The sequence below is a fragment of the Penicillium canescens genome, assembly GCF_028828765.1.
Source record: "Penicillium canescens strain IBT 15451 chromosome Unknown utg000008l_segment0_segment0, whole genome shotgun sequence".
Lineage (NCBI taxonomy): Eukaryota > Fungi > Ascomycota > Eurotiomycetes > Eurotiales > Aspergillaceae > Penicillium > Penicillium canescens.
In genome coordinates this window covers 893846-909220 of record NW_026703970.1, presented here as the reverse complement: position 1 = coordinate 909220, position 15375 = coordinate 893846, and the positions used below count along the sequence as shown (strand labels likewise).

General features: G+C 50.2%; 7 protein-coding genes across 7 annotated transcripts; 5 read left to right on the top strand and 2 right to left on the bottom strand.

Annotated features, from left to right (window-relative positions):
* Positions 1 to 484: 484 nt before the first annotated feature.
* N7446_011204 (DUF3429 domain-containing protein) lies at positions 485 to 1597 on the top strand (the record flags this gene model as incomplete). The annotated part of the gene is made up of 4 exons (XM_058519946.1): positions 485 to 700; positions 762 to 812; positions 884 to 1108; positions 1175 to 1597. The coding sequence occupies 4 exons, from the start codon at positions 485 to 487 to the stop codon at positions 1595 to 1597; spliced, it is 915 nt and encodes a 304-aa protein (XP_058367470.1).
* Positions 1598 to 3461: 1864 nt separating this feature from the next.
* On the top strand, positions 3462 to 6177 carry N7446_011203 (glycerol kinase). Its single transcript, XM_058519945.1, has 4 exons — positions 3462 to 4043; positions 4114 to 5108; positions 5160 to 5326; positions 5379 to 6177. Exons 1-4 carry the CDS (start codon positions 3724 to 3726, stop codon positions 5541 to 5543), a joined length of 1647 nt encoding a protein of 548 aa, XP_058367469.1. The 5' UTR covers positions 3462 to 3723; the 3' UTR covers positions 5544 to 6177.
* Positions 6178 to 7350: 1173 nt separating this feature from the next.
* On the top strand, positions 7351 to 8289 carry N7446_011202 (EXPERA domain-containing protein; the record flags this gene model as incomplete). The annotated part of the gene is made up of 4 exons (XM_058519944.1): positions 7351 to 7558; positions 7664 to 7827; positions 7931 to 8150; positions 8207 to 8289. 4 exons carry the CDS (start codon positions 7351 to 7353, stop codon positions 8287 to 8289), a joined length of 675 nt encoding a protein of 224 aa, XP_058367468.1.
* A 374-nt stretch (positions 8290 to 8663) lies between these two features.
* N7446_011201 (i-AAA protease YME1) lies at positions 8664 to 11279 on the bottom strand (the record flags this gene model as incomplete). The annotated part of the gene is made up of 6 exons (XM_058519943.1): positions 8664 to 9059; positions 9114 to 10696; positions 10765 to 10824; positions 10891 to 11005; positions 11056 to 11196; positions 11256 to 11279. The coding sequence occupies 6 exons, from the start codon at positions 11277 to 11279 to the stop codon at positions 8664 to 8666; spliced, it is 2319 nt and encodes a 772-aa protein (XP_058367467.1).
* A 217-nt stretch (positions 11280 to 11496) lies between these two features.
* Positions 11497 to 12057, bottom strand: N7446_011200 (uncharacterized protein; the record flags this gene model as incomplete). The annotated part of the gene is made up of 1 exon (XM_058519942.1): positions 11497 to 12057. The coding sequence occupies one exon, from the start codon at positions 12055 to 12057 to the stop codon at positions 11497 to 11499; it is 561 nt and encodes a 186-aa protein (XP_058367466.1).
* A 465-nt stretch (positions 12058 to 12522) lies between these two features.
* Positions 12523 to 13022, top strand: N7446_011199 (uncharacterized protein; the record flags this gene model as incomplete). Its single annotated transcript, XM_058519941.1, has 2 exons — positions 12523 to 12753; positions 12786 to 13022. 2 exons carry the CDS (start codon positions 12523 to 12525, stop codon positions 13020 to 13022), a joined length of 468 nt encoding a protein of 155 aa, XP_058367465.1.
* A 657-nt stretch (positions 13023 to 13679) lies between these two features.
* On the top strand, positions 13680 to 14968 carry N7446_011198 (mannose-1-phosphate guanyltransferase; the record flags this gene model as incomplete). Its single annotated transcript, XM_058519940.1, has 4 exons — positions 13680 to 13686; positions 13736 to 13779; positions 13874 to 14897; positions 14949 to 14968. 4 exons carry the CDS (start codon positions 13680 to 13682, stop codon positions 14966 to 14968), a joined length of 1095 nt encoding a protein of 364 aa, XP_058367464.1.
* Positions 14969 to 15375: the final 407 nt, after the last annotated feature.

Sequence of the window (15375 nt, the reverse complement as noted above, 5' to 3'; positions counted from 1 at the left end):
CTTCCTGAAACATACAATTCATAGATGTAGCAACAGCAAACCCCTACTCGTACTGTACTGATGGATACACTTGTTTACCCCAAAGGTGACGTATGTAGATTCCCTGCCAACTTTTGCTGAGTCAGCCAGGGCGCAGCCCCCCGTGCTGTCGGGTCACGTGCATAAGCACGGAGCCCCGGGTGTCTGCCTCAGGCTATCATCTTTGCAGTTCGGGTCGCTACGGTCCGCCCGAAAGCAGACCACACCTCATCACTCGGTCACTTCATTTCTGGATATTCTTATTTGCTCCCTCCCGGAAAACCCACGCCCTCGACTTTGAGACCAAGTCATTTTCCGGGTGTATACCCTCATCTCCACTCTCAAACCCCCTTGCCAGCTTTTTTAAAGTCCAATTGGGTGGGTTGATCCTGCAATCCGGCCGGACCCGAGGCTTTTCTTCTCCGATCTTGCTAACCCGACCACCACGAAAAGCTGTATCCCCGCCATGCTGTACCGCAACTTCGCTGCCCGCTCTGCGCTCCGCGCCCTCTCGAGCTCCAATGCCTCCGTGGCTCGCTCTTCTCTGAGCAACCAGATCTTCAAGGCTCAGATGACCTCGTCTGCCCGCAATGCGATCCGTCCTTCCGCGCCGAGCTTCGCGCTTGCTGCCCACAAGCCCGTTACCACCGCTCTCGTGCGCTTCTCTTCGTCCTCCGCCCACGTAAGAACTTGGATATGAATTGTGATTCGCAAGGGGATTCAATGGCTGATGACATAAATAGGGCAAGGATGAGGATGATATCGATGTGATGGCGGGTATGCGTTCCGAGGCGGTACGTACTTTCCAAATTATATCAAGCGACGACCATTGAACCTAGGACGGATGCTGATTGTGCGAGTATAGAAAGTTATCGGCGAGACCTTCAGCCTGAGCCACGTCCCCAAGGAGGCTCTCTACCTTGGTATGGCCGGCGTGGTCCCCTACTTGGCCACCTCTCTGCAGACCGTCTACCTCTCCTACGAGATCAACCGCGCCGCCTCTCTCGGTGATGGCTTGATCTTCTCCGGCCAGTCTGCTGAGCTGATGCTGCACATGCTGGAGCCCATCCAGGTTGGCTACGGTGCCGTGGTAAGTCCAATTCCGAGTCTAAGCCCCTCTAAGTTTGCATATTTGCTAATTACCCATTGCGGTTAGATCCTCTCCTTCCTCGGTGCCATCCACTGGGGTCTCGAGTGGGCTGGCTACGGCGGCAAGTTCGGCTACCGCCGCTACGCTGCCGGTGTCATTGCCCCCGCTGTGGCCTGGCCTACTCTGCTGTTCCCCGTTGAGTACGCTCTGATCAGCCAGTTCCTCGCCTTCACCTTCCTGTACTACAACGATGCCCGTGCCGCGGCTGCCGGCCGTGCTCCCCACTGGTACGGCATGTACCGCTTCGTCCTGACCTTCGTTGTCGGTGCCAGCATTGTTGCCACCCTGATCGGCCGTGAGCAGATCCAGCAGACCCTCGTCTCTGAGCACACCATCAAGGACAAGATCAACGCTCTGATCTTCCTCCAGAAGAAGGAGAAGGAGGAAGCTGATGCTCGTCGCCGTGGCGAGATCGAGGAGACCGACTAAATTGCCTTTTGACAAGGTGAGGAGTTCGATCTCCTGAGACAGAACCTCTGTTTGCATTACCCGTGATTTCCTGTAGAATATACGCAGAACGCACTAGGGGCGGCCACTGAAATTTTTCTTTTGTTAATTGGAGTGTCCATAGCTGGAGACTAGAGTCGCTACGTTTTTTTGAGTCTTATACGAGATAAGTTAAGATGAGATGTAAAGGCAATCTTGGAATCTTCGTAAGTGGAAAGTATATTCAAAGAACGGAGCAACACGTGCTTGGCACCCAATCGCACATCTGCAGGAGTACCTGAAAAGGGGAGAATTAATGATCGACTATCAGGTCACAAGAGACCGGGTTGCCGCAGATCGGCGTCGGGTCTCCGAATTCCCCCAAGCAAGGAGGGAATAAAAAGGATAACGGCCTCTGGGGCCCCGGGGGACCGTAACGAATATACAGTGCCACTGATGAGGTATTGGACAGTCGAAGCGAGTATACGGTTCCAATCATTTTTTCGCCCTACTTTGGCCTCTCTTTTTCACCTCTTTTTTTACCTGTTTTCGAATGCGTCGGGTTGCGGTTGTTAACATACAAGTGGGGTTGTGAAAGGACTTATAGTCTATGACTGTATTTGGATGTTGTTGGTGTTGGTGCTTTGGTATTATGACACATGCATTCTGATATTGAAATGACCATTGAATGAAACAGCTTTTTCAATCTATAACAAACGAATGTGCTCAATATAGATACATTCATGGGGGTCACGGGGTGCCGAAAATATCCAACTAGAGATCGACTATGGAGACACTAGTCACAATCCTGTATAGTAATAATCAGCAATAACTAGTGGTGGAAAAGGGTACTTGTCCAAAGTCTTTCTTCAAGTCCAAGTCCACGGGTACACAAGAAGTACACAAACAATCGAGATGAGATACCCGACTGGATCGGGAAGGTAGAGCGAGAAAACCTGCATGTTGCACATAGCCACCAGAAAACATGCTGGAATCCATAGATCGACACTATTTCTTTTCTCAATTCCTTTCTTTTCTTTTCTTTTTCCAGTGGAATTCCATTTTGCCGAGTGGGAATTTTTGCGTCTTCGTGTGATCTACTTTCGCACGTCCCTGTCCCTGGCAGACAGATCCCCTCCACGCGTTAGACCATAGTGGGCTCTTATAGGGCAATGAAACATTGGCAAGACCGGTTCTCCAGACTGGGGAACCTGGTACGGCGTGATGGAAACGTCATCAAATCATAGGTAACAGGCCAAGACCTTGGACATAATGCCAATGCCAGTGTTAAGTGTTACCGTATGTACCGTATTGATAATTAATGCTAGGCATGATCAACCCCAGAAGTAGGGAGCAGAGGGGTTCGGGTTCCCGTTCCCCAGGGGCATTCGAATGTTCTTGGCCTCGACTAGAATCTAGGGACGCCTAGCCCTACTGTAGGCTTACTCTAAAAATTAATAATTAATTTTTCCAGCATTTCTCCATGAATCGGAAGTAATCTGCAAAGGTCTAAAATAAGGGGGGTTCTAGAACTAGGCAAAAATGGATCGTGTCATGTGTTCGATCTACATGTGGAGGCCATAGTATGGAGTATATAGCATGGAGGCTAGCTGAAGTAGGAGCTTAGCTGGAGTATAGTCTGAAAGAAAGGAGAAATAAGCATAAGTTCAATAGATATAAGGGGGAATAGCTCGATGCCCAAGGGGTATTATAAGTGAAGTATAGAAGGTATAGAAGAAGTGGGGGAGTGACGAGGTCTTCTGATCAGAAAAAAACCCCGAACCGGATTTGTGGCTCCCCTCCTTAGGCCCACCCCTTTGGATAAGTGGGAGAGCTCCCTTCCTTTTTCCCCTTCTTTCCCTTTTAACTTACATATCTTCTACTCTCTTCACCTCTATACCTATACCTCCACCTCCTACACCTCTACCTCTACCTCTACCTACGCCACCTTGGTGACCGCCAATCTAACACTCAAAGTTGCCCGGTCACCGGTACGTCACGGTCCACTTTTCTGCCAACGCTGTGGTCCCCCCCATATCACCGCCACCTCGTAGTTCTTCCCCTCCCTTAAATCCTGGCGTAAACCTGCTCGCCCTTTCTCCCACTTTTGCCTTAATTTCACATACACTATGCGGAACCCTTTCGAACTGGACTACGATAGCGTTGATGGGGATTCGGAGCCCGCGGGTGATTTTGAGCTCTCTGAAGAACATCCTTCCCATGAGGGGCATCATCGACGTCCCAGTCTCGACTACCGACCAAAGCAGCAGGACGATGGAGACCGATCTCTACTGCAGAACGAGGATAAGGTTCCTGGTGATCTGAAGAACCGGTTCATTGGTACCATTGACCAGGGTACGACGAGTACTCGATTCATCATTTTCGACTGCACAGGCGTCCCGGTCGCCAAGTATCAAACCGAGTTCCGTCAGATTCACGAGCACCCAGGGTAGGTGTCAACAACCCCTTCTTCACATCTTATCAGAGACCCCAGGATTGATTTGCCCCGCACCCCACAGATGGCACGAACAAGACCCTTACGAATTGGTCGAGTCGGTCTACATTTGTATGGAAGAAGCCATGAAATCGTTCCTTGCCGCTGGCCACGACGCATCCGACATCGAAGCCGTTGGCATCACCAGTCAACGAGAGACCGCCTTGGTGTGGGACTGGGAGACGGGCGAACCCCTGCACAACGCTATCACGTGGACCGACACCCGCACTGTCAACCTGGTGCGTGAACTCAAGGCCAAGCCCGGCGCGGATGAACTCGTCAATATTTGCGGTCTCCCTCTCTCTACATACCCTTCCTCGGTCACACTACGATGGATGCTCGACAATCTCCCCGACGTCAAGTCAGCATATGATGACGGTCGGGCTGCATTCGGAACCGTCGATTCCTGGCTCATTTACAACCTCAACGGTGGCCCTCAGAACAAGCGTCTGGTTACTGATGTGACCAATGCCTCGCGGACTATGTTCATGAACCTCGAAACCCTCAAATACGACGATCGGTTGTTGAAATTCTTCGACATTGACAAGACCAAGATCCGTCTCCCAGAAATTCTTCCCTCGGCTGACCCGGAGGGCTTTGGTCGGATCGTTGAAGGCCCCTTGGATGGTGTTCGCATCACCAGTTGTCTAGGTGACCAGGCTTCAGCGTTGGTCGGCCACTGTGCATTCACTCCTGGAATGGCCAAGAACACATATGGCACTGGTTGCTTCCTTCTCTACAATGTGGGCGAAAAGCCTGTGATCTCAAAACACGGTCTGCTAGGTACTGTCGGTTTCCAACTGGGTCGGGATCGCAAACCTGTCTATGCACTGGAAGGGAGTGTGGCCGTGGCGGGTAGTGGTGTGTCTTTCTTAATGAACAACCTCGGCTTTTTCCGTGACTCGCGCAAAGTCAGTGATTTGGCCGCCAGTGTACCTGATAATGGAGGTTGCATTTTCGTTACAGCGTTCAGTGGTCTCTTTGCTCCTTACTGGATCGATGATGCCCAAGGAACTATCTGTAAGTTGACCTTCCCTGCGTCTTCCAGGTTCATTTGCTAACGTCTTCCAGGGGGTATCACCGCCCACACACAAAAAGGGCACATTGCCCGTGCAACCATGGAAGCAGCCTGTTTCCAAACAAAGGCTATCCTCGATGCCATGGCAATGGACAGTGGCAAGGGTCTGACGGAATTGGCCGTCGATGGCGGCATGAGTAATTCCGACGTTTGCATGCAGGTACGTATACATCTCACCAACGTCTAGGCATTGCTAACTTGTTTCTGTTCAGACCCAAGCCGATATCATTCAAATCCCAGTCGAGCGCCCCTCAATGCACGAAACCACTGCCCTCGGAGCCGCGATCGCCGCCGGCTTCGCCATCGACATTTGGAAAGACTTCTCTGAGCTTAAGGACATGAACCGCGCCAATCGGGCGTCCTTCACCCCCAAATGACCCCCAAAGCCAGCGGGCGCATGTATAAAAAGTGGTCCAAGGCCGTCGAAATGTCCCGCGGCTGGATGAACGACGAAGACCGCATGGAACACGACGACGATGACGAATAAACAACATTTCTATAAATATTCATCGAGACGACACCGCAAGCCGGTCTGTCATCGACCCTGGCTGGGAACCGAGTTCGTGCTTCGCACGACTCGCATACATGAGAGAAGCGAGGGAGATTTGAGAGAGGGCGTTTTCATCAAGACCATACCATACCATCGGACACCGCACATATTCTCTCTTGGACAACCCGGATCATCCATCTTTCTTCCGGGGAAATCTGGACACAACCCCACGTTTCCATTTTTTATATATATTTAGAGAGCCTCCCTGATTAGAAAGTCCGTCCTAATAGGCGTGTGTTTATCACGCCAGCCCCTTTCCTCCCTTCATTTCATGAATTATGATGGGAATCGTCTTTTTTTCCAGCGTGGATATGAGGGGATGAGCTGGAAAGTTTTATTTTATTTTCATTTTTTCTTTTCATTACGCTGTTGACTACTCTTCCTTTGGATGATGTTATGTTGGCCTAGCATGTGTATATACCTACCGTTCCGTGAGAAAATGAAGCCAAAAACATTCCAAATCATCATCTATATTCATCTACTCCTTATATCTAACTTATAAATTGTATCGACCGACATTCTTGAGACAGTGCAAAACATGACCTACCAGCATCTCACAAATATACAGCATTCTCCCCTCCCTCCAACTCTAACCCAACCTCATCCATTACATCTCTACCCCGATAATCCCGAAACAAGCTGAAATAGGCATCACCCATTCAAACCCCCAAAATCAGATATGACATCATACCAGTGGGGAAGCAGAATCATGTTCGTTCTGGAACTATGATTTCACTGCCTCGGGCGGAGATGAAGTCATCACCCAGAGTTTGGGACTGGAACTTCTGGGTCCGTGGTTGAGTTTAGGGTTTGTTCTATATCTGGGGGTTGCGGCCTCAGGTTTTGATCGGGGGTTTGGTGTATGTAGACCCGTGGGCTCGGGTCTGCATGTTGTATGCTAGTTATGTTTATATTTCAGCTTTGTTAAAGAATTATAGTGTACCCATGTCATACCACCTTATTATATATAAGCAATAGTACTCAGCTGTTGATTTCAAAATGGATTCTATGGCGCAAATTTATTATACATATGTCAATACCCCCAGAGATTGAAAATGAGGAATTGCCCGGCAATTTAGAAAATAAAGACTGATGACCTCGTCCTTTATCAACCGAGGGTGACTGGCCCCGCATAGAAGTGCTCACCCTCAAACGCTTGACTTGTTCACATCAGTGTCTTGTTGTGCGACGCCGTCATTTTTAGCCATTTCAAGTGATTCAAGTGAAGGTCCTCCCTTGGACCTTTGCTTCATCTCATCCTCTGTCCGAGTTAGGCCCTTGCAAAATGCACTTATTACACCAGTATCGTTGGTGAAGTAGATGCACAGTTCCCCAACATCTTTGCGTTGCCCATATCATAAAGAATCACCACAGTACCAAGAAATATTAGTCAAAGGTCATTACAAATTCGAAATAAAAGACTGGCCTGACTCGGCTGACACGGCTGTCGCACAGGGGTCAACCGTCCACGGCATCCGCGGGCCCCGAGACTCCGTCGTGTCTTGGCTTAACCCAAGCTTCGTGTTTACATGTAACTATATAAAGAGACAAGGAGGTAAAAACACACGCATATAATCGAAACCATTTCATATCCGCCATTCCCTTGCTACGATATAAATACACAAGCCCGCAATATGAATTCAACCCCGATATCCCACAACTACTATCCACCCTGGATCACCCTACCCCATTATACTCCCAATGAAAGCACAGTGATTTCACTAATCACTCGCTTTGGTCTCCAATGGGGGTTTGTTCTCAGCGCCTCGTTCTTCCTCATAGGTCGTCTACGGCCGACAGCGAGCTTGTCGGATCGGATTGCGTTTACTTGGATGTGTTTGAGTATGTCTACATTTACTTACATCCGGCCCTCCTCCCTGTTCCCTATTACCCCATTGAAAACACGGATAGTCCAAGAACAATCCTTCTAATATATCACATCAATAGCGGGATTCATCCACCTATTCTTCGAAGCCCACTTCGTCATCAACCATAAAACCCTTGCCGGTGGCCAAGCTCTGTTTTCCCAGCTATGGAAGGAATACTCGCTTTCTGATTCGCGGTATTTGACGTCCGATGCGTTTTTGGTTTCTATGGAGGCTGTTACTGCGGTATGTGCATCTACATCTACATCTACATCCACCTCTATATGGAAAAATAATCTCGTCCTTACTACTCGTGCGCTACATTCTAACAATATACCTTTCTATCCAGTTTGCATGGGGTCCCCTAGCCTTCTTAATTGCATACTGCATCGCTGTACAACATCCAATCCGACATGCTTTGCAAATAATCATCTCGACCGGCCAGGTTTACGGTGACGTGCTTTACTATGCCACCAGCTTGCTGGATGAATCGTATTGTCGACCGGAAGGGTATTACTTCTGGTTTTATTATTTCTTTTTTAATTTTATTTGGATGGTTGTTGGTTGTTGTGAGTATTTCTATGACTATGATATGATATTTTGGGTGGCTATTGACGTGTATCAGATTATGTTAAAGAGAGTGTTGTTGAGATTTGGAGGGCGTTTGAGAAGCTTCAGGCTTTTGAGATTGAGAGGAAAAAAGATTGATTTGAGGAAGGGCCTATCTCGATGGGGACTAGATCTACAGCTACATGGGACGTGCAATCAATAATAATGTATGACATAGACGTACAGAGAATATGTACAGTACAGATCCGCTCAAGCCAGAATGGCATTACCCAGCAGAACAGCGAGGAAATAATCACACCGACTTGCAGACGTCAAATTGAGCGACAAGATGTAGAAGAGAGGACTAAGGAAAAATGGTATTTTCAATAAAGACGCCCGAACGATCCGGGGATGCACGATAGAGACACAAAGCATAGGTGGTTTTCGTAGAGCCAGCAGGAAAACAAGAAGACGTAATCAAACAATCACAGAGAGGAGAAAGGAAAGGAAGAGGGAGTAGAAAAACAAAGAGCTTATTCTGTGGCAGTGGGGGGACCCCCGGCCGCCGTGGATGGGTTGATATTGGTCGACTGCAAGGCATCGGGAAGCTTGACCGGAGCCCTCGGGGATGACACTAGCTTCTTGATTTTCTCGCCCCTCAGCACTTGTTCCATCTCCTCCTTTGTGAGCGTCTCGTACTCGATCAGCGCCTTGGTCAGGAGCTCGAGTTCGTTGCGCCTCTCGGTTAGAATGGTGGTTGCGCGGTCACGGGCTTCCTCTACGAGTCGGCGCACCTCGCCCTCAATTTCTTGCTTGGTTTCGGATGACAGGCTGTCGTAGTTGGTTGAGAGGTCGACATTGCCTAGTTTCTTGGAGTATCCGAATCGGGTGATGAGTGTGAATGCCGTCTCGGTGGCACTTTGGATATCCTACAAAGGAGTTAGTATTTGACGATATGAATGGTAAAACGCAGTGACACTTACAGCTGAGATACCACTGGTGACGTTGTCGTGGCCGAAGACCAGCTCTTCCGCAGCCTTACCGCCCATGGAGACGGCAATATCTGCCAAGTATTCGGTGTAGTTCCTGGAGACTGTGTCCATCTCCGGCAGGAAGTGGGTGACACCCAGAGCCATACCACGGGGAACAATGGTGATCTTGTAGAGTGGAGTAGAAGAAGACGTGAAGTGAGCAACGAGGGCGTGACCGGCCTCGTGGTAAGCAGTCAAAAGCTTGTCCTTGTCCTGGATGATACGGCTGCGAGCCTCGGCACCCATCATGATCTTGTCCTTGGCATAATCAAAGTCGAACGAGCCAACCTTGCTCTTGCGGTCACGGCTGGCGTGGATCGCAGCCTGGTTAACCAGGTTCTCTAGGTCAGCACCAGAGAAGCCTGGAGTACCACGCGCAATAACACCAATGTCGACATCGGGACCGAATTGGATCTCCTTCATGTGGTGTCTCAGAATGTCCATACGGCCACGGACGTCGGGCAGATCGACGACGACCTTGCGGTCAAATCGACCAGGACGAGTCAGGGCCTTGTCCAGCAGCTGGGGATAGTTGGTAGCACCAATGATAATGACGCCACTGCTCTGAGAGAATCCGTCAAGCTCAGTGAGAAGCTGGTTGAGCGTCTGCTTTACGTAGGCAGCATCGCGCTCATTCCGCTTGGCACCTATCGCATCCAGTTCATCGATGAAGATAATAGCGGGAGACTTGCCACGAGCCTGAGCAAATAGATCACGGACTCGCTTGGCACCGACACCGACATAGACTTCGTCGAATTCAGATCCAGACATGTAGAAGAACGGAACACCTGCTTCCCCAGCAACAGCACGCGCAAGCAGGGTCTTACCAGTACCAGGAGGGCCGACGAGGAGAACACCCTTGGGGAGCTTACCACCGAGGGAGGAGAAACGTTCCGGGTTGATGAGGAATTCCACGAGCTCTTGCAGTTCGTCCTTAGCCTCGTCGCAGCCGTGCACATCACTGAAGCGCGCGGTTTGCTGTTGGGGCTGGGCTTCCTTGTCTTGGGCGCCGCGGACGTTTTTCAGAACTCCAGTGGTTTCAACCAAGATAGTGACCGTGACCAGAGAAATATAAGCGAAGAAGCCGAAGATGAGCAAGAATTTGACCCAGCGGAACACAGTGCTTCCCAGAGACTCATCAACCACAACATAGAGAGGAGCCTCCTTAGCACCGGTGCCGTTTTGCCGAGTTGCCATTCCAATTTGACTGCCAGTACTCCGAGCGGCGACTGCTTGGCCAACCGCCTGAAGCTGTTCGGGGTTAAGGTTTCCGTGTTGTCCGGCGAAAGCTCCGTCGCCACCGACACGCGCTTGAGCCTGCTGGAGCAACGTATCGGTCGTGCCGTCGCTGGCATAATAACCACTTCGGTGCCGCTCGAGAACGATTCCGGGCATGTTGGCACGAAGAAGAGCCTGGTAGAAAGCATTTTGGGCACTGGGGCTGCTGGGACTGTTGTTTGCGACCTTCTCCTTCTGGGCTAGCATATAGTGCGACGATCCCCGGATCCTCCGAACAAGAATCGTTGCTGCTGGAGCTTGAAGACACCATTAAGCTTCGGGGCTGGGCGTAGGGAGTTGAGACGAAAGGGGGACAGAGTCGAACAGGAACGGACACCGGGAAGAGTACGGGGTGGTGAAAAGGATGTGGTCCGGATTGAGCTGTCTGTTGCAGGCAACTCCGGGTTAGCTTGATACTTCCAACGGATTCTGATAGAGGAGGTTGACATACTTGTGCTCAACAGTGACGACCATGCACGTTGCGCGGGACGGCTAATGACCTCCGCTCTCAACGTGTCAATGGAAACGGTTTCCAGGCAATCTGGAAGCGGAACGCGCTGAGAGGTCTATATCCATCAGCATCCGAAAAATCACACGGGGTAGAAGTATGCCGTACCACCACATTCTCTGGTCTGCCAGAGCTCCGCTGGAGAGGCTCGCTGACGTGGGCCGTCGGAGTTCGCCCGATCTGTCTGAAGGGAGAGGCTAAGATGTTAGACATTGAGGGCCAGAGCTCTGATGTCAAGGCCGCAATATTCTGATAGTAGATCGCTGTCATCAGTGGGATATTCGCAATGGGATACAAGCAGCACTCACAGGAATCGGGGCTTGGAAAGCCATGTCTGTCCGATGTACAGCGGCGCTCGGCCGCGTGCGAAGATGAGGGTCTGCTCCCCTGAGTCAAATGTAGAAAGTCGGAATTCGTTAGACCCTAATAAAAGAGCATGCCATCGCTGACGAAAGAGTTGAGGTGATGGCTGTTTGATGCGGCGAAAAGCCGTTGCCACAGTGCCCCAATCGGACTCCGTAGTGATCACGTGGAGGCGGTCGAAGCAGTTCACTCCGGAAGGCAACGCCAGACAGCTTCTGCAATTTCCGTTAGGTCTTCGTTCGATAGATCAAAATCTGACTCGTTGCCCCGCTTCGCACGAAGAAAACAGTCTTCGAATTGAACATGTATCGACCCTGAGATCTGGGGTTGTGAACGGGGGTTTCTGTTTCGAGTAATATGCATCGTTTGGATAGGCTTAACAGAACTGCGAGCTGTTTCGTCGAGTACCCATTGCTGGATTGTGACGCTTCCCCTCCGAGTAACCTGAATTGTAAGGGCAACCTTAACCTGTTGCTCCGATTCGCGTAGCCAGAACAAAGTATCTTGCTTTAGTTTGGCTATTGATTCAGACCATCCTGCTTCAATAAGGATTGTCGGCCACTTCATGTCCCTTCCAGGTATATGAACTGATGTCTTCCAGGACGAATCGGGGTGCTTCTTCCTTGTGAACCCCTTAACAGTTGCACCTCCTGTGGGAATAAGACGACTTTCCTGGCCCCGATGCCAAGCCGAAAAGATCTCACTAAAAGCACGATGGGCAGCCTCATGCACATCAGAAGTCGTCATTTTGAGGACAATAGTATGAGAAATGAAGTTGTAGGTCTCCCATCTATGCTTAAGGACGTCCTCGAAACACTCCTGGAAGGAACGATCATCCACATGATCAAATATAACATATAGGCAGTCACCGGGTTGGCCGTTCCTATCATAACGCTCTAACTCGAGTTCAAGGCACCTAAGACATTGCTCTATACCTTGATATTGGTACCTTGGTGTGGTAGCAGGAAGACCTTCTTCTCTTAAGATATCGCCAGCCATGATAGTAACTCCGTGTTTCTTTAAGATATTGAAATTGATGGGAGCGGAAAGTAGCGAAATAAACTATATGTGGGCAACTATGACGAACAATCTACATCTATGTATGACAAAGACGCCCCGAGGTCACCTCGCATACTTCACATCCCTGGACCCCTCCGCGATCTGCACGACCTGCCTACGGCCAAGTACATCCAATCCATTTCACCGCAAACCATGACTGTGAACCTGATCGTGGCGGTCCTTGCCGCTCCCCCACGCCGCGTGGTTACACGGCAATGGAAAACCAAATTGGACATTGTTGAGCTCGTCGTTGCCGATGAGACGAAGACAGGATTTGGGGTCAACTTTTGGATCAAACCCGAGAAACCCCATCTGTCAACGGCAGTGAAACAGGGCTGGCCCGGTCACTGGCAGGCCTTCGACCCTGCGATATTGTCCTACTGCGTAATGTTGGACTGAGCACATTCCAAATCCAGGTGTACGGACAGAGTCTGCGCAGAGGGATGACTACAGTTGAGCTCTTACACCGACAAGCAGTGGATGTGACGGATGCAGTAGGATTCTATGAGAGCATTCATAGTAACATTCAGAATGCTCCACTACGAAAGACTCGCAGAGTACGAGAGTGGATGCTCCAATTCTTGACGGATGCGGCAGGCGGTGGCTCCGGAATGCTTGAAACACGTGGTCGACTGCCTCCGGATACGCAGTAACATTAGCTTATACTCATACATTATAGCTATATAGCTATATGGATGCTATATTGCTATTGTGCCGAATTGAGAACTAAATTGGATAGAATTCCAAGTTGAAAGTCATCTTTCTACTGTGATGTGTACTCGCAAGTTAACTTACATGTACTCCTGCATGTACCTATCCTGGACGGGAGACCCGTCTCCACCTTCAGGGGCGATACCTCATGACCTCGCCATTGGAATGAGGGCAGGGTTCAGGGGGGTCCGATGCTAACCACGTAATAAGATTGGATGTATACGCCGGGATGGGCTGAGCTAAAAGCTGAGACCTCAGGAGATCCTATACAGGTCGATGCACACGTCGAATTCTTCATGGTCACACTTAACATACAAGGATACATAAAATACGTTAAAAATAAAAGAATTAAAGGATCAAAGGAATTTAGAAGACAGATAAACTCCGAATTCAGAATATCACTCACAGGGTGAAGCAATATAGAACGCATCTATACATACCCCTTTTCCCGCAAACAGAGCCCCTCCAATCACCGCTCACGTGCCCCCACTTGGACGAAAATAAATCCATCAACGGCCAGGTGTTCCCTAAATACTGAGTCTCTCCTTTTGCTTTGCCTCCACCTACTCTTCTAATATCATCTTCACTACCAATTCAATATGAAGGGTATGGCTCTATACAATGCTTCCCCACGCTCAGCACTGACTCTATATAGCTCTCATTCTTGTTGGAGGGTTCGGGACCCGTCTGCGTCCTCTGGTAAGTCGTCGATCTCCCTTCCCATTGACTTACCCCTCCGATCGGGGAAGTGGTGAGTTTTGATTTGGCCTATAATGCTAATGCTCTTATCTAGACTCTCACTCTCCCCAAGCCTCTCGTGGAGTTCGGGAACCGGCCCATGATCCTGCACCAAGTCGAGAGCTTGGCTGCTGCGGGTGTCACCGATATTGTTCTTGCTGTCAACTACCGCCCCGATGTCATGGTTGCAGCGCTCAAGAAATATGAGGAGGAATACGGTGTTAACATTGAGTTCTCTGTGGAGTCCGAACCGCTGGGCACGGCTGGCCCGCTCAAGCTGGCGGAGAAGATCCTGGGCAAGGATGACTCGCCTTTCTTTGTCTTGAACTCCGATGTCATTTGCGACTACCCCTTCAAAGACCTTGCCGATTTCCACAAGAAGCACGGCGATGAGGGTACCATTGTCGTCACCAAGGTCGACGAGCCCTCCAAGTACGGTGTCGTTGTCCACAAGCCGAACCACGCCTCCCGCATCGACCGCTTCGTCGAGAAACCCGTCGAATTCGTTGGCAACCGTATTAACGCTGGAATCTACATCCTCAATCCCAGTGTCCTGAAGCGCATTGAGCTGCGCCCTACCTCCATTGAACAGGAGACCTTCCCCGCCATCTGTAAGGAGGGCCAGCTCCACTCTTTCGATCTCGAAGGCTTCTGGATGGATGTTGGTCAGCCCAAGGATTTCCTGACCGGTACCTGCCTGTACCTCACCTCCCTGGCTAAGCGCAACCCCAAGCTTCTTGCACCGCATTCCGAGTCCTACGTGCACGGTGGCAATGTCATGGTCGACCCCTCTGCCAAGATCGGCAAGAACTGCCGCATCGGCCCCAACGTTGTCATTGGTCCTAACGTTGTGATCGGCGATGGTGTCCGTCTGCAGCGCTGCGTCGTCATGGAGAACTGCAAGGTCAAGGACCATGCCTGGATCAAGTCTACCATCGTTGGCTGGAACAGCTCCGTTGGCCGCTGGGCTCGTCTTGAGAACGTCACCGTTCTCGGAGACGACGTTACTATCGCCGACGAGGTGTATGTTAACGGTGGCTCGATTCTGCCCCACAAGAGCATCAAACAGAACATTGATGGTAAGTCTTGGCTTTAAGATTTGTTTGGATTTAAACTAACCTTGCTTCTAGTTCCCGCGATCATCATGTAATTCCCCCCTTCAATCACGTCGCTATGCCCTAAATACCTCCCCTTCGTCCCTCCTGCCGATACCACCCTTTCCGCCTCAATGCATAGAACCGGAGTCGTTTCCTGCGTTATCTTCTCTTCTGTTGCCGGCTTGCCTTTCCTCCGTCGGCGCTAATCGCCCTCGCACTATCCTTCCTTTCGTCTCCCGATGATCGATACATTCAGAAACCTAGATGGTGGAAGCCTGCGATATCGGCTGTTTTTTGCAAGAAATTACCCCTTTTAGTCTTCCCCCTCTTTTTCATTTCGTTTTTCTTCCTGTTCTAAGCTATCCCCGTTTTATTGCCCCATATTGAGGTTTCATCACTCCATTCTCGCTTCCTTGCGTTGTTTACCACACTTTTGTTTCCACTTCTTTTCTATCCATTG

Coding starts and splice junctions, on each gene's coding strand:
- N7446_011203 (XM_058519945.1), top strand. CDS start 3,724: ATGCGGAACCCTTTCGAACTGGACTACGATAGCGTTGATGGGGATTCG. Junction 4,044..4,113: donor CAGATTCACGAGCACCCAGG/GTAGGTGTCAAC, acceptor CGCACCCCACAG/ATGGCACGAACAAGACCCTT. Junction 5,109..5,159: donor TGATGCCCAAGGAACTATCT/GTAAGTTGACCT, acceptor AACGTCTTCCAG/GGGGTATCACCGCCCACACA.